The 26,926-nt window shown below is 36.2% G+C and overlaps 2 protein-coding genes across 7 annotated transcripts in view; one reads left to right on the plus strand and one right to left on the minus strand.

Annotated features, from left to right (window-relative positions):
* The first annotated feature begins 467 nt into the window (after positions 1 to 467).
* LOC114121348 (cytochrome c oxidase assembly protein COX11, mitochondrial) lies at positions 468 to 2,478 on the plus strand. Its single transcript, XM_027983639.2, has 4 exons — positions 468 to 1,041; positions 1,116 to 1,271; positions 1,986 to 2,153; positions 2,211 to 2,478. The coding sequence occupies exons 1-4, from the start codon at positions 835 to 837 to the stop codon at positions 2,349 to 2,351; spliced, it is 672 nt and encodes a 223-aa protein (XP_027839440.1). The 5' UTR covers positions 468 to 834; the 3' UTR covers positions 2,352 to 2,478.
* A 3,172-nt stretch (positions 2,479 to 5,650) lies between these two features.
* The window catches only part of LOC114121342 (protein gustavus), a 69,824-nt gene continuing 48,548 nt past the window's right edge, over positions 5,651 to 26,926 (minus strand). For 4 of the 6 annotated variants that reach the window (XM_027983625.2, XM_050201611.1, XM_027983624.2 and 1 more), the window contains exons 2-6: positions 9,997 to 10,289; positions 8,263 to 8,450; positions 7,809 to 8,139; positions 7,569 to 7,727; positions 5,651 to 7,476 (exon numbers count right to left, since the gene is read on the minus strand). In XM_027983625.2, the coding sequence (XP_027839426.2) occupies positions 7,337 to 7,476; positions 7,569 to 7,727; positions 7,809 to 8,139; positions 8,263 to 8,450; positions 9,997 to 10,021 (843 nt within the window). In that variant the 5' untranslated portion in view covers positions 10,022 to 10,289 and the 3' untranslated portion in view covers positions 5,651 to 7,336. Of the gene's footprint in view, positions 7,477 to 7,568; positions 7,728 to 7,808; positions 8,140 to 8,262; positions 8,451 to 9,996; positions 10,290 to 18,607; positions 18,686 to 22,373; positions 22,552 to 26,926 lie in introns of those variants that run through there. The other 2 variants (XM_027983620.2, XM_027983627.2) reach the window with 2 other exon arrangements.

Below are 26,926 nucleotides of genomic sequence, written 5' to 3' on the forward strand. Positions count from 1 at the left end.
ACCGACAAGGGTGTGGGGACTTAATAACTTAAACATACTCCCTACTAAATATTCTCTTCTCAAATTATTCAATTTTTAAAACTGAAGTACCTAGGTACTTAATTTTTTCAAATTTTTATTTCTAAAAATTATTACTGAGTAGGTACCTAAAGAATGAGAAAAAAATAATATTCCATAACTTAAGACAATTATTAAGCTATTTCTATCATAAAAAATTTAACTTAAGCTTAATTTGAAATTTTTCTATATCAAATTTTAAATATTAAATAACAATACTACTTATATATTATACTAAAATTTTTTTTTTAAATCTTGCAAAAAAGCTAAAACCGCCAAATACAAAGTGTTTAATCAGTGTTATCACTGTTATCGATAATATCAATTTAAGGTTAGTATTTTACACGGACTATCATGGTCTGTGGTTTTTTAATAATATTATTATCATAGAATATTCAGTGATATTAGATAACAGTAACAAAACTTAAAATAAAATGTTAAAATGAGTTATTTTACTTTTACTTAAACATAACTATAGACTCTATAGTATAGAGTACGTTAACTACATAAATCTAAAACTAAAACGAATACATTTGTTAATTAATTTTGCCACAGTCACACCGAATTGAATGTTTAAGTATTAGTCGCTAAACACTTTAGTAATAGTGATAAATATTTCATCAATTACGATTTAGTGAATGTTGAGTAAATATTTCTATACCATAATATTTTAGTACGTATATAATAATCATAATTAAAAATCGAAAGATATTATTCTATTAGAGAAACCCTAGAAATACCATGCTTTTTCAATTAAGACGTTAGGAAAGAAAAAAAATGATGTTCAAAGCACTCTTTAAAGTTCGGCCCATTTGTGGGCAATGTCCTCTCAACTCTATGTTTAACAAATGTACATACAATACCAGTTCAAACAGTGAACAAAAAAAGAGAATACGATCTACTGTGTATTATCTTTCTTCAGTAGGAGTATTAACTGTTGGTCTAAGTTACGCGGCTGTGCCACTGTACAAAATGTTTTGTCAGGTGAGCATGCTCATTATTTTTTAATTACCTATGTGTAATATTGATAAGGTACTAAAATGTAGATCCACTTGTAGGCATTCAGTTATGGTGGAACACTTAACCATAACATAGAAGATTCTAAAGTAGAAACTATGACGCCCAATAGAAACCGAGAGATCAAAGTTCATTTTACTGCTGATACATCGTCCAGTATGCAATGGAGCTTTAAACCTCTTCAGAATGAAATCAGAGTAATACTTTTAAATTATGTAGAACATTGATAATCCAGTTAAACTGTAACCAATATGATTAACAATTAATGTGGTTAGTTAATTAAATGTTATATTTCATGAAATTACAACTACTTTATTATTTATTGATTGATTTGATACATAACGTTAGTGTTACAGATTTTTATCATAATAATAACTTTATTACATTATTAATAATAATTTTTACTTTTAAATAACAAAGTCGTATTTATCCATTTGTTTTTTTATACCATTCACATGTTTAGGTTTTTTGCAAGATCATGTAATTAAAAGTTGTTCATTGTAAAAAAAACACTTAGTGTGTTAGTCATCAATGAATGAATGTTTAACAAACAATTATTTATTTTTAATTTTTTTAATTTAGCTCATGTATTTTTGTTGAATAGGCTGAAATAGTAATAACAATTTTTGTAAAATTTTAATTTTAGTTTAGAAGTTGGATGTTTGAATTATCCACTTTGAGCATTACCTATCTAACTATCTTTCTTTTTTCCATTTCTGTTCTAGCCAATATCTTTTTAAATTAGAATGCACAAATAAATATTTCCATAGTTTAATAATCAATTGATTAAATTGTAGTGTAAACTTTAAACATTATAGGTACTTTGTGGAAAAGAGTAAAAATTTACTTTTTTATTTTTATTATAAAAAAATAATAATAAAGAACAATTTAATATTTAATGTTTACATCAGGTAGCACCAGGTGAAACAGCATTAGCATTCTATACAGCTAAAAATCCATTAGATAAGCCAATTACGGGTATCAGCACTTACAATGTTGTACCTTTTGAGGCAGGACAATATTTTAATAAAATACAATGTTTTTGTTTTGAAGAACAACAGTTAAATCCAAATGAAGAGGTATTTATAAGCTGTTAACAGTACAAATAGGATTGATTATAATTTTTAAATTTTCAGGTTGATATGCCAGTATTTTTTTTTATTGATCCTGAGTATGCAACTGATCCGAAAATGGAGAACATTGATGACATAACGCTGTCCTACACATTCTTTGAAGCCAAACAAGGCATGGATTTATCAAATATTTTCAAACATTGATACAGTATATAATTTATACTTCTGGTAGTAAATATTGTTAATAAAATTGTGTACATGCTTTGGTTATACATAATATGTTGATATAAACAAAATAAATATATATATTTTATAAAAAGTTTTAAAACAATGTTTTTGTTTTTTATCAATTTGTATATATTATCATTTTTATAGTAAAACAATTACTAAGTAAAAGTTTTTATTAAAAATAGGTATCATCTTTTAAAATAAAAGTATTTTTAATAAGAATAGTTTAATAAAAAGGTAGGCTTCTGTAGAACAGAAATTCAAATAGAGCTGTATTAGAACAATTATTTGCAATGACATATGTTAGAGATGTGTTAGAGATTTTGCAGATTCTTGAGATTCAATCTAATAAACTTAAACAAATCTTTTGTACAAATAAATATGAATTTTAATTAAATATAATTAGGAATGGATTCTCAAACACATTGAATAGTTGGAAGTTTGTTAGATATTCTTGAATTTAATTAGTTAAAGAGAAACCTATTATAACTAAACTATTATAAATATTATTTACATGCAAATATGCAATTATTTAATAGAGCAACAATTAAAAATTAAACTTTTTTAGGAGTAAAAATAGATGAAATTATTGTTAAAAACTAAAATAATTTTTAATTTCAGAATTAAAGATATTGGAAGTTAGAATAAAAAATTGATTTAAGTATGAGTTTGAATGTGAGTTCAAAAAAACAAAGTCAGGTCCATCTCCCAAGTGTAAATAATACGTCACTCTGTTAGGTCAGCGTCCAATTTTCAGTTGTCATATTCCTGCAGTTGCATACTGAAGAATGATGATAATTTAATAATTAATTCAAAGAACATTATTGCTGGGTTTCAATTAAATTTTAAAAAACTTACCGCGGAAAACAATTATTGCATTGTCATATTAATATAAAGAAATGGTAAAAAAAAAAAGTCAAAATTAACTTCGAGTATTGTATTGGGAATAACGTTGGGAACATAAAATTAGCAGGGTTTTATTATAAATTGTATTTTAAATATATACAGCAGCGCTCTCTAAGGGCTAAAATATCAGTTGCCTCGTACACTCGTATGACAACAGATGGCGCTGTCATTATTGTTTTTAACTGCAACGCTCAGCTAAATCGTACGCTACGTCTCCTCCGTAATACAGTGCGGTAAATACTGTCCGTCGACCGTCACGCTTATTAATGTCGCCCTTGGAGAATTTTATTCTTTTGGCGCTTAATTTCGTTTCATTTTATGGTTTATAATTTTTATAATATTATCATATTACATTATTACGTGTTAATTAAAATACTGCTATATTTTTCAAATTATTAAACTATTATAATAGCTGTTCAGCTGCTGCCTTGTTACGCGGCTGTACGTTTCATACACGAAAAATAAAATATGTATCGTAATAAATGTTGTATTATACGAGTAGGATAAAACATGTAAAAGTAGTACAGTAATAAAATGAAATCGCTATCCAGTATGTAATTGTTGTACGTTACGTCATATTTACACTGGTTTTTCGTAAAATTTTAAATAATTCATAAAAAAATACATTTTATACAAAAAACCAATTTGATTTAACTCAAATGCACCCCCCTCACTTAGCTACCCCTTGGCAACCGTTCTCTAGTTACGGTACTGCGTACAAATACTGAAATACACGACTAGCAAATTCGCGTTTGGCTGAAATAAATTTGTGTGGGTAACGAATATTGACTTATTATCAAAGTTAAAGGTCAGAACTTTATATGATGTACTCAAGACTGTTTTTTTCAATACATTAATTTTTAAGCTATAGATGAGCATTTTTAATACCTAGTCGTATCTTAAAAGTTAAAACATCGAATAAAGCCCAAACTTTACCTTAGATAATAAGTTCGATTCACTCTAATTCAAAAGCTAACCACATAAAAACGATTTAACTGAACATAAATTTGCTATTTTGTACGATTATATATTTGTAAGTCAACATTAACGAGTGGAGGGTTATTAATTAATAATCGATTTATATTGGATTTTAATGCGGGTATTATTTTTGTTGAGACTACAGCCATTCTTTTTTTTTTTTTTGATAGAACTGTGTTATAATGCCAATAAGTCAAAATACACGAAGAAAAATACATTTGCTTCGGCTGTCGGTCACAAATTTGATGCACAGTACCAAAAGAGAAAAAGAATTTCATCTTGTTTTGATTAACTTAAATTAATTTTAAAAAGATAATTGTATTTGTTCAGTCTATTTTCTAGGTTTGTTCGCATATAGATTTACGACTTTATTTTTAAGCTAATATAGTATAATATAATGCCTAGCAAATTTAAACTAAAGCAAATGAATAAAAATGCAAAATAAAAATTAGTTATTTAGATTCACTTGTTATTGAAACAAATTTTCAGCTAAGAAAAAGTATTGTCTAGTTTCAAAAAAAATGTAAAATGCATAATTTCTGAGCTCTTATATATAAGTATATAATATTATTTATAGTTAATAAACCATTCCTTTATAATTGAAAATCTTATTTCATTGCATTAATACAGGTTATGGGATGTTAACTTACTTTAGGAAACATCAAACATGAATTAAAGTGATATTAATCTTACATCATCTTAAATCAGCTATAAATTTTTGGGGTTTAGATTAATACGATATTGAGTGTTCTAGTGACAACCAAAAATGTTATTAATTATTGAATCAACATTAAATTGAATATGCTTAATTTACAATATGAGTAAATATATTTTTTTAATATTTATTATTGATGCTTTTAGCTATTGACTCAAACAAACATATTGAGATGAAAATTTTATTTTTCAAGTAAACTTTAGTACTTTACCCTACTAACACTTGTTTAATTTAATCATTTTTAGTAGTAAGTACATAATATATAATGTATGTTACACAATAATACAATTTAAATAATTAAGCCTAACACTTTTAGCCCCAAATATTGTAAGAAAATAAACAATATTTGTCATCTTAGGTAATATTATAATATATAGGTATACCATTGAATGCCACAAAATATAAGTCATTTTTCTACATTTAAAAACGAACATTGAATACATGAATACCTATTTGTTTGGCAAATTTCATCACTTTATCAAGTACAATAAAATAAGTAATTATTATTTATTATAAAGTATTATTATTCACTTAAAACTCATAGTCACCAAAGTATAATGAGACTTGACATAAACCATTTTAAATGTTTTAAAATATAATAATGATAAAGGGTCAAAAGGTAATTTTTGTTGGTACATGGAGTATAAACCAACAACAAAACAAATGCAAAACACACTTTCATGATATTAATTAGTTTACTTGACAGTAACACTTCTTGACAAGTATAATATAATTGATAATAATAATAATAATAATAATAATAATAATAATAATAAAAACCTTTTGCACATTTTCCGAAATTATCTTTTACAAAATATACATTCAAGGCTAATTATTGTTTTAGTTTTTGCATTCTTTCAATAAAAAAGAAGATAATTAACTGCAGAAATCAACACTCAAAAATCTGCCAACTGGCTAAACAAACGCGTACAAATTTTAACTAAAACATGTGCCCAAATAAATGTTTACTCAAAAAAAAAAAAAAAAACATAAAATTGTGTAATACTTGAACGTTAAATAATATGGTAACAATATTGTAATGCAAATTTTTTTCTTAGAAAATATTGTTTTATATATTTTAATATATTGTCTCATACTTAACGTTTCAAACAGTTACACAGGAGAAAAATGTATTTACAAATCAATCGGTTTATTTTTATTTTTTGAGAAACTGAAATGTAAAAAAAAAATATATATTTATATATATTATATTTTACTTAAGTCGTATCTATCACAAAACGAGTTTTGCTGTCAGCCAACAAATTTATCGTTGAAAAAAATAATAAAAATTAAAATAAACAAAACGTATTAACTTATTTACAAACGTTCGATACATAAATTAAATATTAGTCTACATTTATTTTTTTTTTCATTTTTAAATGTATGTTTAATTTTAAATGTCTTTTCATTATATCGCTTTCATTACCAGAACAATTAAGTGAAGTTGAATGTTCTGCTAGAGAAAATTTTGCAAAACAATAACATTTTTATTATCTTCTATTAAACAACTAAAAAAATAATAATAAATGAAAAACTATTTTTAACTCGCATAAAGAAAGTGTAGTTATAGATTCGTTACTACAAAAAAAAAAAAAAAAAAAATGATAATAATAATATAATAATAAACAGTTTCCGAATATAATATACCAAGAACATTTCAGTTACAAAACATAATTTATTTGTGATATAAAAACAATGACGAGGAAAAAAAAACATGTAACTTGTAGTTATATACAAATAATTAGTCAAAACTGGTAAAAAAAAGATTTCATTGTCCTTAGCACGCGCGTATAATTATATAGTACAAGTAAACCAGGATAGAAATTAATTTTAATAATAATAATAATAATAATAATAAAAAAAAAAATATAATTCACAAGTTGAAAATTATACGCGGTATTTATGTTGCGCGCTTAATTTCTTTCTCTTATAATACCGAATAGGCATTTTATGGACTTTGTACAAAAGTTTATCTTCAATTTTTTTCCTAAACCTTAAATTAATTAATATATTAAAAAAAACTATCTTGACACTTGATACATCAGTCGTTACTTAAAGTTTCGTGTTTGTGTAATTTAAATGGGATAGGGATGGGGAGCTTGCATCGAGTATTATTTACATGGGTGAATGGGATAAGGGTGTTACAAAGGGAAACTTGAACGAGGGAATCACGAGGGGGGAGACTAGTTTAGCGAACGTCGCGGTTACTGGCCTGAGGTAGAGGAGATACGAGTTATTAGTGGGTGGGTGAGGAGATGGTGTTGAGTCGACAGGGCGGGGAATAGGACAGATAAGTAGGGGAGGAATCGGATCGACGTTTGAGATCTGTTGATCAATATTTTCGGCGTGGCTTATGGCCCCGTTATCTCCTGTCCCGGTATAATAAGTAAACGCTTAAAGACTGCGGTAGGTTCAAGTCCATGACGCGTTCTTCTAGGTATTGTTTACCGATTCGCTGTCTAATGACTCTTCGACATAGGTCCATCAACGGTAAAGGTTCAGCTGCAACAAAAACGATATTTTATTAAAATATTATATACGTTGACGTTGTACGTAAATAGTTAGCTGAGCTGTAATGGCACTATTATACTTACGATCTAGTCCGCCGATGTATTTCATCGTAATTTCACAGTGACCCCAAACAGCGCTGACGATTGGGAATAATTTCCGCCCCTTGAGGCCTCTAAACGCTACGCCCAAATACTGACCGTCAACGACAAAGGATAGTGTACCCTCGTCCATATCCAAAACAACTGCAAACAAAACGAAAGACATGATATTATAATAACAACAAATTACTTGTACGAGGTATGATGAGAGGTTTTATTACATACCTAAAAATTTATCTGGCACTATAAACGTCTCGTCGGGCTTGAGCAAGGCCGGATACGTGATGCCGTCGTAGCTTTTCGAATCGTGGTATAATTTGTTACGCCCTAAATCCCAGCCCCATGACTGGTCGTTACTTCCCACCAAACTCTGGTAACCGACAGAATGTAGAGGTGCATCTTGTGTCGCGACGCCGACCACTGCGTGCGTGCCGCGTTGCCTGGTCGACCAGTTTACTTCCCACACGTGCAGACCTTTGGTCAAGCCAGTCTTACCTCTGATACAATCAGTACTCTGGGCTACCGGATGCCTGTGGAATGTCAATTTGTCTTCTTCCTGTAAACGAACGACAAAAGCACGGTTATTACAAGACACCAACGGTAGGTAAGCGGATTATCGTAAAGGCTGCAAGACTGCAGTACACGACAATGTTAACAAACAGAATACATTATTCATTACCTTGACAAATATGTTTAGAGACCTATCGTCTGCGTTCCAGCCGTGTTTGATTTGCATTTCTTTGGACGCAGGCGGCATGTCTAATAATATATCTAATCTGGCCGGACGGGCAAAATCTTGGGCCAGCTCTCTGGGTACTACGGGCTTGTACGGTTGCGCACTTTCGCGGCTAACAGTTTTAACTCCACCTGAAAAACGTACGACGATTAGAATACATACTTACAGATATATACAACACGCAACAGTATATATTATATAGATTTATAGCAATGTAGTATTATAAGTTGGGTACTGATTATGGTTTGAGGGATGGCTGATGGGAGGGAGTGGTGGTGTTGACTGCATCACAGTATAGGCTAACGTTATAAATATACGTTTTGTACCGGGTGCGCGTTTTGGCAAAAACGACCGACGCACACAACACAACAAGCACGCGGTTGTATACCTAGTAAAAAATTCGCGATTTCGAATCGAACACGTTGTCCTAAACCACAGTGTGGTTTCACTTACTTTTACCTAAGGCGGTGGGGTTGTCGTCGACAGCGGGCGTCACAGTTCCGTTGGTCATGTCTCGTGAATTATATAATAAAAATGCGTGTGGCAATAAACGAAATGGAATATTATTTGAAACGAAAACAATGACGATAAATAATAACAATAAGAATACACCGAAATTATACACGCGGTGACAAAAAACGTACACTGATAACTTTCGAAAGCGACGCACGCGCGTCCGCTATATAATATTCACAGAGACAAACGTTTGTTGTACACGGAAAACGATCGGTTCCAAAACGTTATTTACTAATATTTTAACGAGAGTTATTCTCAACGGCTGGCGCAGAACGATTGCGTGTCTCTGATTAGAGCGGTCGGTATGCACCGTGACGGACGATGATCAAAACGCTGCAGGCCGACCGACCGGCTGACTCGTCCGATAAGGAAACTCGTTTTTCCGTATCTATAAATCCTGCGCTTACCGATTTTCGGACGACCCGACTATATTTAAGATAGAATTATGATTTCAATCGGCGCGTTAATGACCATAGCGAAGAGGCCTTTCAAAAAAAAAAAAAAATCATAGATTAAACGACTACGTCGATTACACGCGCGGCAAGCTGATTTTAGAAACGCTCTGTATACAGCACATCACGTTTATATCGGACCCGTTGGTCGGACGTTATACGCACGCACACACGACGACGACCGACGGACTGTTTGGACTGCGAACGAATCGGCGAAATATTCGCCGCGGCGTCGGATCGGTTCGCGCGGAGGGTGGGAGAGACGGGACGGCGACAACGGGGCGAGTTTTTCCCGGCTGCACCCTCCGCATCCGTATGGCTGCGTATTGTGTATTGTAGGTCCGCGGGATTAGTGCATAGGAAAAATAATAAAAATAAATGCATTACATCCGGACGGGACACGGTTTTACACGCGCCTAAAATTATTACCGAGCTGGGAGGGAGAGGAAACGAAAAACAAAAGACCGCGGGGAAAATTCGATTAAACTCGTTCTCGTGCCTCGTCGCGGATACGGAAACAACGACGCGAATATGTTATGATACCATATTATTACCTAGGTACTGTTATTGGCAGTCGGAACGGCGGAAGACACGAGTTTGGGTCGACGAGGGCGGAAGGTGTGGATCGAGTGACCGATCGGTTTTGCAGCGAGTGCAAACCACAACAGGACTTTGTCCACAAGCCGTATCGAAAATATTATATACTCACTAGATATTTTCTGGCCCATGTTCATGGCCCGGTGGGCTCTGGTTCGTTGTCGGTGTCCTGCTCCGATGCTGACGTACGGCGAAGCGGCGTTGCCTTTGTTCAGGTGCGAAAGCACCGACACGGAAGCCTTGTAGTTGTGGCGCCTGAGCTCCCTGAGCTCAACGCCCGACGACGTCACGCGACTGCTACCGCCGCTAAGCACAGCAGCGGCTGCTGCCGCGCCTAGATTGCCGCTGGTGCCTACTAATGCGCTGCTCGCACCACCCAGAGCACTGCCACCGGTGCCCTTCAGTCTGAAAAAGCAAAAAAATAGGCAAACCGTTAGTAAAAAGTAAGTTTCATCGAGTATTTGTATGTACACGAAAAGCGCGTGTGGCGCGTCCAAAGTGACTTATTAATTTTACATATTATATATATTTATATTCTACGATTCAACATATCGTGATGACTGATGAATATTAATATTTGAGAGTACACCGCTGTATAGATCGCCGTCAGTAATACTAGATTATATAGTAATGCGCATGAGTTTACGACTTAAAAAGTCTTCAAAATCATTTTCTATCAACGCACATAATGTATATAGGTAATAAATATACAAATAGGTGTTCGTCATTAGACGGTTTGGAAACATCGAATATCAATTATATTAACGTGCGAAGTAAATGACGGTACTTAACGTTATCGCGGCAATTAACATATATTTAGTAAATCGGAATATTTATGACATAATAGTTGAGAAAATTTAAATCCAATTAAGTATAAAAATGTATTTTAAAAAGAATTATATAATTACAATTAACAATATCACATTAAGAAAAATAAAATAATTTAGATTCATTTTGGTATAAAAATAAATAATGTTATTTCATAAACTTTGTCACTTATTTCCTTGAATTTATGATTATATAAAAATATTTTCCTAAATATAGATTTCTAGAAAATAAGTTCAAAATACTTTTGATTTTTCGGTGAATGCATCTAAGTAATTTTATACGATATCTATAATTATTTGCGGATAAGCTCGGTTATTTATATATTTTATAGTACAATTAATATAATAAATGAGATTTCAATATAGGTATAAATCTATAAAAAATAGATTCCCCACAAAATTGAAAGTTGCGATTTTATGTTACATTCAACAAAGCACAAAGCCTTAGAAAAACGACCAGACAGTTATTTTTTAGTAAAAATGAACATTTTGTTATTCTGCGTCAGTGGGAAAAGGTATATGAGGTTGCACGAGTTTCTGATTCATATAGACTTAGGACATTTGTTTGTTTGGTCGATAGCGTGCGTGCGCGTCTTGGCGTTTGATAAATACGCACAATAATATCATGTCTTTATCTCTAGTCATTACGTTCTACTACAATACAGATGTTGTGTCATTATATGCTGAATTTCTACGTCCCGTAGACACAACACACACGGATGAACGTAATATCAATATTAAATATTCTATAAAAATTGTATTACTAAAAAACACAACAGTTTCAAAGTCAAGGTACAATATTCAAAGATTGGATACGAAAATAAATCGATTTCACACGCCCTCCAAAGTCAAATGTTATGGATAACGTTGAGTATTACATTTAATATTGTGTGCAAATATAATAGTGTTATTAGTGGCGAAAATTAAAAAATAATAATTACAAGAAGAAGAGTTAATAACAATAATCGTCTCCTTTGAGGAACGCTATCACTGCTGCAGCGGGTTCTCAGTGACGACAAAACAACTATATTAGACAAACGAAAATTGATCGATTTTTTTTCCTTATCAGCTTCGTCCGACTTTTCACGAAGTACAAAATGTACGAAAATAATGTAATAATAATTGATTAACTGTGTGTGGCGCTGCGCCGGCCGTAGAGCACTACTTGATCCGCGTACACAACACCTCAATAACTCACACGACCACCACCGCATCAATTACACCGCTATTGACCTGATTTTAGATTCGGATAACATTGAAAGCGCTAATTCACACATTGGTCATAATATTAATAATAATCCGCAGACACAGTCACAATATTGTTTTAAACACCATCGGTAAATACGTGAACATTTAGCCGCGTGTCCGTCGAGGGCACATCCTTGAATGTCCTGGAGGACGCAAAAAATGTGCAAACTCGCGCCTGTACAGCACATTGTATAGTATCAGCTTATTTATATAACCAACGATATAATCAACGAAATTGGCTTAACATTTACACTTGAAAATAATACGAAATTAAAGGGGACACCGCTACCAGGACGTTCTATAGCGTAATTTGTCGAATATTTGCCGTGTCCTCGGACACGTGTCGAGGCCGTCACAGCAGCAGCCGTTTTACAGCAGGCGATCAAAAACTAAAAATGCAATCTTCAATTATAAATATATTACTTTAATTATATTGTGCGCCCAAAACGGTCGACTTTCCATTTCTAAAACGATCGTCTTCGCTATCTGTAAATAATACTTCTATCATATGTATAGGAGTAGGTATACTGGCTGGCAGGTGATGGTAAGTAGAGGTTCGAGGTACGTTTAGTACACGTTTAGAAGGTACAAAAAAGAAGGAAAAAAAATCACCATTACAAAAAAAATAATAAGCGCCGTATTCGTCAAGGACATGACATAAAGTACTATCACTGAATAAACGTACAACACGACGGCACTAAAATTGCAGAAAATTCTAATATCATTTTTTATTTCGGAATTTTCACTGTACAATGCATAATAGCTCACACCAACCGTAAATATAATATAGGTACGTCCTACTTAAAACCGAAAATATCGACATAGTTAAATCACCTATTTAGACCACGTCTTGTATAGGTAAATAAAGTATAATACTACAATATGTGTCTATATTAGTCTATTACACTGGCGGCGCCGTCTTAGTTTTTATTGTTGTACATTAATAGGTATATTTTTATTTCGACGACGGTTGTGGTGGCGCGAGCTAGCTCTGTTGTGAAAACCAGTGAAAGCGACGGTAGTAGAATATACGCAACGCACGCACACAAAAGTATATACGGCCCGTGGACGAAACGAACCGAAACTATAAGAATGCGTTAATAATTCGTTATTATAAACTCGAAATTTGATCGAGGGATATACGAATAGACGGGATTCTCGATGACGATTTAATGTTGTTCTGCGGTTTTTATTCCTATGGATGGCGGGAAATAGCAGAAATGGCATTTCCGCAGGCCGGTTTGGAAGTCATACGATTACGTATCGCCATCGGGCTACATATTATCCGAATGGCGCATAGCTCTTATAACAAAACAAATATATTGTATAATAGATAATATAATATTGTGTCTGAATTGCACGCTGTGGTGTTTTAAATTTAGTATTGCACGGATAACAATATGTAATAAAATAAGGAAATTGAAAACAGTACGTTAAATAAATTATTATACTTATAATTTAATTAAATGCTACCGTTTTACTTTTAATTTGCATAGTATTATGGTATATAAAATATTGTATAACTACACTATGCATATACAGTGTACGACGATATTGTTGGTATTATACAATTTGTTGCTACAATAACCGTATTGAGAACCACATAGCCAAAATGGAACTTAATTTATTTATTTATTTACCTATGTAATAATATTTTACTAATTTCTCTATCGTATACGATTTTTTTTTTTTACTCATCACGAGACTGCAGTAATATGGAAGTTTCGTTACGTATATTATTATATATTGCGAATAGCGGAGATCCGGACAGACCCTTTCAAACGGACGGGAAACATGTGCAGCAACCCCATCGGGCCCGAATTCTTATTACGGAGCGCAATTCGAACCATTTAATCGAATACACGACAAACTCTGAAGGCCGTTGACGCGGGGTCGTTGAACAGCAGCAGCAGCGTCAAAGGCAGCGGGGGCGGTGCTCTTCTGCTAAAGGGGTGAGTGGCACGCGGCTTTTGCGTTCGTACACAGCAGCAGCACAACAATAATGTACGCGCGCGACTTCGTCCGTTGGCGTGGGTTTAACGATCTCCGGAGTAGGGGAGCCGAGGATGGGCACAAAAAAAGGACTCGGCGCGAGCGGTATTGATTCGCGCAGCGCTTATGCAGCACGGGGGTTTGCTTTATTCGTGCGCCGCGTGACTCATTCCCGCCGGGGAATCGGGAACTTTTTTTCCGGCGGTGTGCGCCATACGCTTGAGGGGAACCACCGCGTGTATAATGATATTATTATGTATAAACTGCAGCAGAGACGCGTTTTAATGAGAGAGAGAGCTATGGTACTATATATTGTAATAATATATAATGTATATATAGTGCTTATATCGATCGAACATAGCCCGAGTTTAAAATTTGACGACTGCAGGCAATTAAAAACGAAACCCTAGAGTTTAAGTACGTTTTATAAACAGTTTTACAACGTCGTTATATTCGGGCAACAGAGGCGTCTCTACAGAGCTCATCGACCAAATTTCGCGGTGATGGTGATAATGATTTAAAACACACGCCGCAGCTGTATTGAGCCGAAACGTGGGAGAATTAACTCACAACACTCGAGCGAGGTGGTTTCGACGGGACACGGCAGCAAAAAAATAAAAACACCAGCCGAATTAATATTATTATTATTATAACGATATAATAATAAGTATATACTGCAACCCCCGGTTTATGCCCTGGAAAGGCGGAATCGGTCATGACGGAATTAATAATATGTATGTATAGCGTCGCGGTATCGACGGAAAAGTAAAACATAAAAAGCGTGACGAGCTGGTTCTCATAGTCAGAGTTTCCCATTGAAAATAAAACCACTGTCGTTTGTTACGGGCGGCGCTATTTTAAAAAAAAAATTTTCGTTTTTTACACGCCTGGGCGGCGGTGGAAAATCCATTACGGCCAAAATCGTGTCATTGCAAAAAAGTGAACGGGGCGGCGAGCGAGGCCCCTTCTACGTCCCGCGCGCCCTTTCGCCACCGCTCGAGCACCGACAACGAGCGGGTGCTTGCTATATATATATATATACATATACACATTTTATAGTTACGTGCGTTCACGTAACGTATTATATTCGAGCCGCTTTCTCCCGTTATATTACACCCGTAACTGGTTCATTGCCGACAGACGACGACAACGGGATGCTCCGGTTGGCGTTATGGTAATCATAATAAAAATAATATACTTTTACTTTCTCCCAGTGCGTCCTAAATCGCGTATAACACGCTTACGAGAACAGCGGGGAGGTGTGCGAAGTACACGCCGAGAAAACAATATTGTGCCGACGAAGACGAGTAAAATTCTACGTACACTGCACAGGACGCCGTTGGAACAATATATATAATAATATGAAAAAAAAATAATAATAATAATATACCAATGTCGGTTATCGAATGCGACAAAAACGTCGTCGAGTACTGAAAATGCGCAGCGAAATAATAATAATCTCTGTCATCGACCGGTACACGACATATACTATACAAATATATAATAATTTATTACATGATGATTGAGTGGTATTTATACAGAGCGCATACACGTCGCACATAATATAAGCGTATACGCGAGAGAGAAACCGTACACTTACGAGAACTCGGAAACCTGAGAAGTGCAGTGGTTGATGATGTTGAAGCACACGTGTTTCACACACACGCCCGGTGCACCGCCAGTTTTCATTATATATTATTAATATGGCAATGCATTACACCCAGAATACCCGGCAACACACGTACACATTACACATCCGGGCGGACGGACATGTGGCGGAATATACGCGACAGAAGTCATTATACACGCATATTATAAATATTTTATTTTATTATATATTATTATTATTATTATATCCTTAGGAAACGAGGACATGCACCGCTTGGTCCGAGTAGTTAAAATAATAACACGCGGACGGCGGCGTGCAGCAGACAGAGCTCGAAGTACCGACGAAACGAATAATATTTCTATGTAAACGACGGACCAGACGCCACCGCAGAGAACAAATTTAAATAGGTTGTACAGTAGTATTGTACAATATTTGAGGACGACTGATTTAATTCAATTTTAGAACGAGCGTTTTTCAATAGCAGTGTCGTCATCGCAGTCGTGTATATCAGTCGTAGCGCTCATATACTATGTTTGCCGACTGTTACATAGGTAGCGTATAATAATATTTCGCATTCACACGTCAACCTATACTTCCTCGTTCCGTGAGTATCGTGGGACCACATACGGGCGGCGCGTAGGTATTACATATCATTACATTATCAACACGAGGCTGGTCGAAACGATATTTAATTTACTCGTATAATACGTATATAATATAGCCGTATAAGTATTACTATTTATATTATAATGTATAAAAACGATTTTTATCGGTAGCCGTTAATCACAAGACAACGAAACGGTGACGCGTACCTATTTGTCACCACGCATTTTACCCACCGGATAACCGATAGGGGTGGAAGAGAGATTTTCACGAAAATTACATAATCCTGTCGTCATAAGTTCCGCTCTGAAAACGTTCGACCATGAAACGTAATTCTTATTTATTTTTTTAAAAATTTTTTATCGAGTGAAAGTTGAGCGGAGTTTTGTTACAAACGCACGCGGTGAGAGGAGAGGTTTGCTGTATTGAGCCGAGGACGTGGGACGCTCGCCATCGCTTTTGTGCGTGTGTAATATTATTGTGACGACACATCGCAGAGCGCCGAGTATACATACATACACACACACACACACACACACACACATACACACAATAAAGAGGACGAATCGGAGAAAGTCAACAAAGAGTAGGCGGTGTGTGTAGTGTGTGGATCATCGAAACAATTTTTATTTTTGTACAGCACAACGTCAAGGATTTTTTTTTTAAATAAGGCACGCGGCGATTAAATAATAATAAAAACGAAAATTATACTACTAATAAAAAAAAAGCCCTTCACTTTGCATACCTATGGTATACATCGACAGACCCATACCCATATATGGTTAACTTCGACAACTTTTTGGGCGCATTCATATCTCTGAGAACCAATAGGAGGCGCCCATAACGAGTGGATTATCATTAAAGATAACATATTGTACTATTGTTATGCAAGTTATATAGGTACTACATTACAATTAATATTATAAGGCACGACGACAACGGTCGACCGTTTTCAAGAGGCGTCTCACGTTAAAGGAAAGAAAAAAATACTATTAGAAATAATATTACAAACGTATTTTAACAGCTGCATGTGTGTTTGGTGTGTACTATGTATGCGTTTGTCGTGGTAGTCGCATATATCGACATGCGTCGGTGAACATTTCTGCGTACACGCGCGCGTGGTTTTATAATATACAACGTAGGTACATACTACATACATACCACTTATAAGTTATTACTATACGTACTCCGTCGATGTACATTACGATAATAACATTATTATATTTTTTTGTAACGTAGTGCATAATATTATATTGTAATATATTTATTATTATTATTATTGTAATAGGTATATGAGCTCGGAGAAGGCACATTATTATTTATTTTTCGTTTTAAATAATCCGTTGACGTATAGAAATAAGAACACAAAGAAAACGTTAGAACGATTGGGATTATAGTATTATGACGATAACCAGAGTTTTACGACTCGTTCACGCTAGGTTGGTGCAGTATAATTGTGTAGACTATCAGTATACGCGCGTTATCTATCTGCTGCAGTATGTACACACGACACATACGAATAGTAAAAAAATCGAAATAACTCGAATTAAAAGTCCCCGAGGAGAGAGTTAGCGTAGCAGCCGTTGAACGTAGAACCGAAATCGCACAACCCATAGGAAAAAAAAACGGTTTTTGTATAGCGTACGATACAAACTCTCTCCCTCTCTCTCTCGGCGCATTCGCTGCACCATTTCTTTGTCACCGTCGCGCGCTGCAGCGCTACGGAAAATCCGGTCGGTATATAAATCCCCAACGTCGTATATACATGACGCACAAAACGCTTTTCGGCATTGCAGCGGGTAACTTTACGATGGCGAGCGCCACGCCCTAAAGTACAACGAACATGGGGTTAGGGATAGGTATAGACGACGGGGTGAGGGGAGCTGAACGAGGAGCGCACAAACGCACAGCAGTGGTGGGGGGCACGGGTGTTGCTATGGGGATAGTGCCACCCCAACGCAAAAGCTTCGCTTCGGCTTTATCAATATACGCGGAAACTTATCTGGTCCACGGGATCTCTTCTCCGCTTGAAATGCGCACACCCTGTATATTATATGCTGTTATATTATACGTTACTACCTATATATTGTAGCGCGAGTACCGAAGAAAAACCGAAGTAATCCTTAAAACCCCGTACAGCCGCCTAGTGGAAACGATAAAAAGGACCCGAAAACGAGAAAAGGACCCGAAAACACGCCCGTAAACGGTGCGAGTACGCGCGTCACGGCTGCGACATGAAACTGCAGATTCCGCGAATTTAATAAATTCCTGCAGCTGCGGTACAAAACCGGGACAGGCCTTCGTGGACCACCAACGGCGAACGGCTTGTGCGCGACCACCTCACGGACACTATATTATATACGCGACACTCCAGTCCGTATATTCACAACAAAGCCGCCGCCGCCGCCGTCGGTGGCGTTAAATATCGTTACAATAACACTCACCCTATTAGATTCCACAACTCTTTAACAGAATCTTTAATGCTAGCATATGATTCTTCGTCTAAACCCAAATATACTGACCTGAAACAAAAAAAAAACAAAAAACATTAGTCTATGAAATATCAATGCAAAACACCTGTTGACAAACACATTGGTATGTGTGCATGAACATAATATTATGTGCAGTGGCTCAAGATATACGTTTGTTGTAAAAAAAAAACGTTATAATTGTCTCCAATTGAAGAAACGGGATCGGCAGATGGCTGACCTAATTCGAGGGTAGAGGGACAGGTGTATGCACACACGTTACGGCAACAACGCCCCTGTTCAGAGATTTAGTTTTTTAACATAGTCTTTGTTCGTTTTTTTTTACACATAAATACATTATAGATATCGACGAAAACGCATTTCTATACTGTTTATTATACATATATATATATATATATTACTTTGGTGCATGTATATATATATATATAGTATATACGTATAATTGCCGAAGGCCTTCCTGGTTCTCAAGCGCACAAGGCTGGCGCCGCCACCAGTTACAACAATAAAAACCGCTGGTCATTATTTTGCGAACTCAAAATCCAACATTACTTTTGTTTTTTTGCGTAAATGATACGCGTCCTACACTGTACATTTTACCGTCATTATGTCATCAAGGAAGAGATTACTGGAGTCGTTGATATTTAAGGACGAGATAGATACGATAACTCTTTAATATTGTATACATATATATATATACTGTCAATGCCAAGGTTATTGGTTTAACGCAACATAATACGTTAATTGCCACTATAAATCTGTTTAGAAACCGAAATTTCAAACCACAGTGGCGTTCTCCAAATCTATAAAATATATTATATATTATAAATGTATTTTTATTTTGTTTTGTCTTATGCCCGAAATATTATTAGGAAAACACATTTCGTGAGTTCGAAGGACAACCAGCGGTGGTATTCGCACAACTTAAGGCATAACGAAATAATGTCGAATACGGAGTGCATACCGGAGGTGTGTAATGTGAAAAACACGTAGCTCAGTCATCGCAGTATACGTATATATTGATGTTATTAGTATACTATATTATTATATTATACTGTCGGTCAAACGACGAATAACGATTGTCATTTTACCGAGTTCGTAGTTCAAACGGTTTGTCGACACTCGACATGAACCTAAATAACGACGACAAACACACACTGTCGATGCCGAATATAATATAACAATGCATTTTCTCTGAGTTGGGTATAAAATATATATAATTTATGATGTGGTAGAACATAATTTTTTTTCGAATGGGCATCCGGATTGGTTTTTTCTTCGATTTTGTACAACGTGACCGCATACAATACGAAATAAAACTATAATAGTGTAATATAATATAAGGTACTCGTACTTCACAGACCAAAATGCGATTTTCTTGGGTGCAGCAATATAATACAGTACAAAAGTAGGTATATGTATGTTTTCCGTAGAAATCTGTGCCACCATGTATTTACCTCAGTGTGGTGCAACCTCTTTTTTCTCCTCTTCCGGGAAGTTTTAAAATGTACATCATTATTTATATAAAATTGTTCTTTTTTTTACATTTAGTATCCAGCAGTTAGCATCAAAATGGTGGTTCCCGAGTCAACGTGGGGTACGAAAATAGATAAACATAATATTATAATATAAGTCAATATTTCGGGTGAAATTTCTCAGTGGTTACCATTTTTTTTTGTGGCCTGACAACAACGACGAACAACGATATTATATCTTTATAAATTATAATATATATAGGCGGGCACGTATAGGTACACGCACACGGTATATAGCGGAAAACGAGACAACAAAGAAACCAGGTGTGACGTCACCCGAGAACCAGCAGCCTTCGGAACCGAGTCTGGCCTTGGTGCGCGACTATGATGTATAGATAGGTGCGCACCGAAGCCGGCGCACAGCGTTAATAATTTTATTATTATTAAATATATTATTATAATAATATATATTATATTATGCATAATAATATACACCCAAGTCCCTATCACTAATAAGTGCAGTATTGATAGTTGATACACATCCTATACATATATAATCTTCTTTTCACGATTACGATACACTGACAATTTCGTTCTCATGACGTCAAAAAAAAAAAAATTTAAAAATAAGCGCGCAAGCGTACATACGGTTTTTTATGTCCCTTTCTCTATCTTGTCAAACGTTTATCACTGCACACTTCGCGTTTCTGTGTAATCGTTGATAAGAGTTAGGCTTGGCATTGCAGTCGTGGCCGACACAAAGACCGACCGCGCTGTGATCGTCAACTGTTTTATGGGCGACACTGTACTGCTATAAGGTATTATTCCACGAGAATACACATATTTGTATAGGCGTATACGACCGACGCCGTGAATTGGAAACGTACGCGATTTCGTAACGCCACATTGTCGACACGAACAAAATAAACACAATATAACTTGATTTACAACCGTCGTTCACTCGTTGCCGTATAAACATCATGTTGCGAGATAAGTCATAAGTCTCTACAGAAAAACGTTTCGAGTATTGAGAAAAAAAAACATTACGCAAATTGATGCATATTATACACCTTAAACACATTTTACTGCAGTGGAAGTGGGACCCCCGTTATTATTCTGGAAATCACGAAAATCAAAGAACTCGAGGAGTTTTTATAATTTATTTTTACACCGAGCACGATTTAATTTTTTTTTTTTTACTCGTCGTTTCAGGAAACGTGATCGACACGATTTTGTAAACGGGGTTGTGGGTGTTATATGAAAGGCGAACGGAGAGGAATACATAATAAATATACACACATATTACACGCCGATGGACGTGAGATGGCAAAGGGTGGGCGGACGGAGAGGCGAGTAGGGGCACACTATAGTTTCATAAGCTATCGACCATAGGTAGGTATATTAATATACATAGACTGCAACTATATTATAACCACCGTCGGACAAGGCCGCCCGCGACCAAGGTCACTTCCTTTTCGCGCTGGTAAATTGCTTCGTCGCTGTTGCTGTTGCCGCTGCCACCGCCACCACAGCGGCTGAGTCGTTACACGCGGTCGCGTTTTCCCGTCCGTCGCGCGGCGGCTTTCCCGGGCACGGCGTGTCGCAATCGATTGCGTAAAAAATAATAATAATAATGACTAATATAAGAAAAAAAAAAACCTCAGCCGTACTACCATATCACAGACACTGCCGCCGTGCTATCCGACCGCCACTTCTGGCCCGACACTATATATACGCGCGGTGCACAACAGTGTAAAGAGTATAATATATAATAATACCCTTGACTTAGTTGTGCCCGGGCGCCACCGGTTGTTACGCGTATTTCCTAACTAGGACACACACATACATATTTCCCATGTTATACGACGACGTTGTGTTGTTAGGGTTTCCGTTTGAGGTCTCAAATAATAATGATATAGTAGTAGGTACACATATATACTATGCTCCGCCGATAGGAGAAACTAGTCGTTCAAGTGGAAAATGAAAAGAAAAAAAAACGGACACTTTTTAAGACCGTACCTATATTACGTGTATACACATTACCTATATACACGAGTTAAGCAAACATCGAGAAAAATGTCAAGGAAATTAATATACACGCACGACGAGGTATATATTTGCACTATAAGTACTTGATGGTTTTAATTATTGCTCCTCAATTTTAAATACATTTATGATATTTTAATCGTAATACTCTAAAGAGTTATTACGCTACAAATCGATGTTAATATAGACGGTTATATACTTACGGAGGAAATAATGTGGACATTTGGGCTCTTACGGTAAGGTAATCGCGATTCATGATAAATATTTAGTATGTATAGGTATAAAATTAACTAACTTAACGTTCACTAAACTCGGAGCACCAAAGCGAATAGGAAAAATAATACAGAAATAACAAAGTAAATATTAAATAAAAACGTTAACGAGCCGAGAACGCACCGAAAACTACACTGAGAGCGACAAGACAGTTTAGGAAGACGCGACGGCAGACGACTAACCGCCCTTGACACAGACGGTGGGAACCAAAGCCAAATAGGAATCCTCTTCTTTCATTGTTGTTGTTCTCTCTCTCCGTTTCTACGTCTATACCAACCGGTATTCCCGCACGGGGAACCCTTTCTCGCACGGGGTTCGTAACCGTCGGAGGGATATGATAATGTCGTCCTAATGGTGTCATCGCACCTCCTTTTCAACCGGTCTCGTCGCCGAGGGGTTTCCAAAGCGGTGTTGGTTCAAGGCATCGGTTACCGGTCCGCCCCGTACATTTGGCCATCACTGCTCGCATAATAATTGTCCCGCATGAGGGATCCCGTTGTATAAACGGGACCGTGTGTACTTGGGGGCTAAAGACAATTCTCCACCACCCTATATTATATTATGTTCTTAAGGTGTGAATCGTCCGATATACTACGAGAACAGCTGATCGTAAAATACGTATAACGGAGAAGGGTAGCCAATTAAAGAGAACCGCAGCGATCGTCTGCACTAACGGTGGCAATTCAAGTTCCATTTTAGCTAGGATTCTTTGATTTTTTTTTTCAAACTACAAAATTTGTATATTGGCGGAAATGAATAATACGGTGTTACGATACGATGTATTCATATAAATACAGTTGGACGACTAAAGTAGACATACATTTTTCGTATATAAGATCAAGTGGACGACGATCTGCTGCATCGCGTTCATGTTAACCGTAATGATGAGGGGGGTCCTGGAATTCTAAAAGAGCATTTATAAAATAACGATGACTGGGAGAAGGGAAAAACTCGTGAATATTCCCAGGACGCGAGTAACTACCAGCTGCTTGTTCCGCACAGCTGTGCATTGCTATTTTGCATACTTTGAAAGAAAAAATATATCCCCGTGTTTGCGTACATCGTAAATTAAGTCTTACACGAGTTTGTATTCGAGTACGGGCTCGTAAATCCGAAAAAAAATCGTTTTTAAGTTTTTACGAAGTAATTGTCATTATATTATACAAAACAAACGGGTCAAAAAGTGTTTAGTATACCATTCTACTGCTAATAAATATGAACTACTGGTTAATACACGCGTAATTTTTATTGAAGTAAGATACCCAAGTATTTCTTAATCGGCATTATCAATGGTTAAATAAATATACAAATATAGTAATCTACGCAAATTAGCACGTTTCTCATTCGATATGACATATTTATACATAAGTATTGTGTGTGTATAATAATATAAGCTGAAAACACATTTAGATATTTTAAATGATAATACAACATCTTAGCTTGAATATTTTCTGATAAAATCAAATCAGCTACAATTACTTTCTTAAAGACAATTAAATTTGGTATTATTTGCAAGATAAAACTGTCGTTTAATACCCAATACCTTGACCCGCATAATGACTTCTTTATTGATCCAACGATGTCATTACAAAAATACATATGTTCATTTGTGAATAATTATTATTAGTGGATACAGCCAGAAGCTAGTCGGCCTTGTTCGTAAATGTCACACACTCTTAAACGTAAACAATCGAAGAGAAGCTAAGACGCTGCTACCACAACAGCTCACCGTCTTTTCTCGCCTTCTCCGTCCGCCTGTTAAAATATCTATATAATATCTATTCGTCCATCAATATCTCAATAATGATCGACACGAATCACTTCGATTACGACCGGCAATATTGGAAGAAAAAAAAGCAAATCTCTTAAAACGGAACAGATTTTATCTGTAGAATTCGATAGAAAAAAAAAATACGTAATTCCGATTAGATAACTATGGGTATAAAGTATATTGTGCTACTACCTACACGGGTATAAAATGCGAGAGGAAATACAAAATATACAAAAATAAATAACCGATGTTAATTCTTTTCCGCTATTATTCTTTGTCCTGTGACAATTCGACCGAAAACCGAATATGATTTCACTTTTCACCAGAATCGACGCGAGAAATTTCTAACGGCGCGTGGCGCTAGAAGATTGAGAAAAATAATAACAAAAAATACATTAACGCATAATAATATAATATTATAAATAAAACACTACCTACTCTACTACTGTTGCCATACACGCCGCAGAAATATTACTACACAACGCTGTGCGGGAAATTAGGCCAAGGCGGATTCGAAGGTATTCGCACGGCGCCGCCACATTCGACGTCTCACATTAATAATATAATATATAAAATAATGTACGAGTAAAATACGACGAATTCCAATAAATAAATCTCTCGGAGACACCGTCGTCGTCGTCGTCGTCGTCGGGACAGAAGACGTATAATATGTTATTTTATTTTCTCGCACAACAGGTACTCCTCACTCACCACATATTATATTCGAACGGCGGCGCGACAACGCGAGGGTGGATGAGGTGTTATTCACAAAAGTTTTGTATTGTTGTTGGATATTATTATGTACGCGTACGGTGGGTGTCTCTCGACGGATCCGTCGGGGAAAAAAAAAAACTATAATAATAAAAACCACCTGGCGATACCTGCGCTCACACACACACACACACACACTCTTATACACTGATAGTCCCACACCTCCTCGCCCCGCCAGCTCACCCGTACACAGCAGCCGCCGACGGACCAGGCGGTGTCGGCGACGACGACGACCCAGGTGTGTGTATAGCGGACACACAAAAGGTTACAGAGAGACGGTCGGACAGAGAGGATGGGAGAGAAGAAAAAACTCGTAGTGAAAGGGGGCTGTAGTCGCTGCTGCTGCTTGTGGCGTCGGTTGTAGGTGGACGAAATATATACACACACTCACAGAGTCACAGACACAAACACAATAATTTTTCTACCGTTTACGAGGAGAGACAGATGGTACGAGAAAAGTTGTCACAATCGTATTATATGTATTCTATTATAACGTAGTAATATTTGTTGTGATAAGTATACAAGAGCAGCACAAAACCGCGATAAAAGAATAGATAACGAAATAGTGTGCGATGACTTTTATACGATTGTCGTCAACGTTTTCCCTTTAAGGTTTTTGTCCCTCTCCCACCCGAATTACATTTTGGACGGAATTACGACCGAAACCTCGTGATCGCTGGGGCGCTTAGGATAGTGTAGATATCTAAAACGAATTATTAGTGTGTCTCACATCTTGACGAACACGACGGCAGGCAGTGGGTTGGAGTTAAAACAACCGTAGCACCAGCGACGGCGATTTACTGGCGTAGACGTCGTGTCCGGAGATACGTAATAAACAAAGAACGACCGCACACAGATGGCCGGGCCGGCGCACGGACCGGCAACGTTGCTTTCTGGGGTACTCTATACCACTCCAACTCGAATCACTCAGTCTCTCTCTCTTTCTTTCTTTCGTACACACACACACACACAGAATTTACTCGCCGCCACGGCTTTTTACGTGCGTGTCGAGACCGTATACATCGGCTGCGGCAACGACCATATCCGTCGTTCGTGTACGGTGTAATATAATATGTACTTATAGATATACGTCCGATGTAAAAACGAACGATTCTCGAAACCGTATAGCACACACGCACCGCATTTTGGGAACCCGCCGAGACGTGGCAAGACGACGGTTTCTTTCTCTCAACGAAGGGTCGAGGCCGCGGTCTCCGGAGAGGGTTCTCTCTCGTCGCGGGGATTTGCAGGGGTGCGCGCAGCCACTGTCATGTCCCTTTTTCCCATTGCTCCCCATGTATATATTCTTACCGCACGAGGGATGCGGCGTTAACGACATTTTTTCGAGTGCGTTCCGAAAGTCATAGTACACTATACATATACATTATATTATATACCATACGCGCGAGCACAATACATCATCTGCAAACGGCAAACGTATAATGCGTCAACCAAACGACCGTTCACGTCGTATCTATAATATAATATTGTTGATAAAGACTTCGTCGTGCCGAACCGAACACAACGAATAGAATAATATTCCGTCGGGCGATCAACGATAACGTATCGATATTTATTTAAGTACAACAAACCTATCGCGAGAAGCTATAAGAGACCTACGCATTACACACAGTCATTGTCAGCCACACATGGCTCTCGTTATACTATCATCGAGTTATTTATGTTGTAATCCACGAGTTTTATCAATCCCGAGTCCTTTTTTTATTTACCAAAAAAAATCTATCCCGTCGAGCACAACAATCTATAAAAGTAAGATAATATATAGGCCGTGTTACTGGTCTACATATCGGAAACACGCACCGTAGGTATAATAATGTTATAAAACATTCCGGCCTAGCTGAGCCCGTAAAATAAAATTTGTTACGGTCAATAATATTGTTAAAAACACGAACACGATATAAAATAAATATATATATATAT

The sequence above is a fragment of the Aphis gossypii genome, chromosome 2 (genome assembly GCF_020184175.1).
Source record: "Aphis gossypii isolate Hap1 chromosome 2, ASM2018417v2, whole genome shotgun sequence".
Taxonomy (NCBI): Eukaryota; Metazoa; Arthropoda; class Insecta; order Hemiptera; family Aphididae; genus Aphis; species Aphis gossypii.

Bases quoted from the DNA above. Each gene is read 5' to 3' on its own strand.
- LOC114121348 (XM_027983639.2), top strand. From the start codon at position 835: ATGATGTTCAAAGCACTCTTTAAAGTTCGGCCCATTTGTGGGCAATGT. The intron at 1,042-1,115 runs GTGAGCATGCTC...ATCCACTTGTAG, and splicing joins TGTACAAAATGTTTTGTCAG to GCATTCAGTTATGGTGGAAC. The intron at 1,272-1,985 runs GTAATACTTTTA...TGTTTACATCAG, and splicing joins CTCTTCAGAATGAAATCAGA to GTAGCACCAGGTGAAACAGC.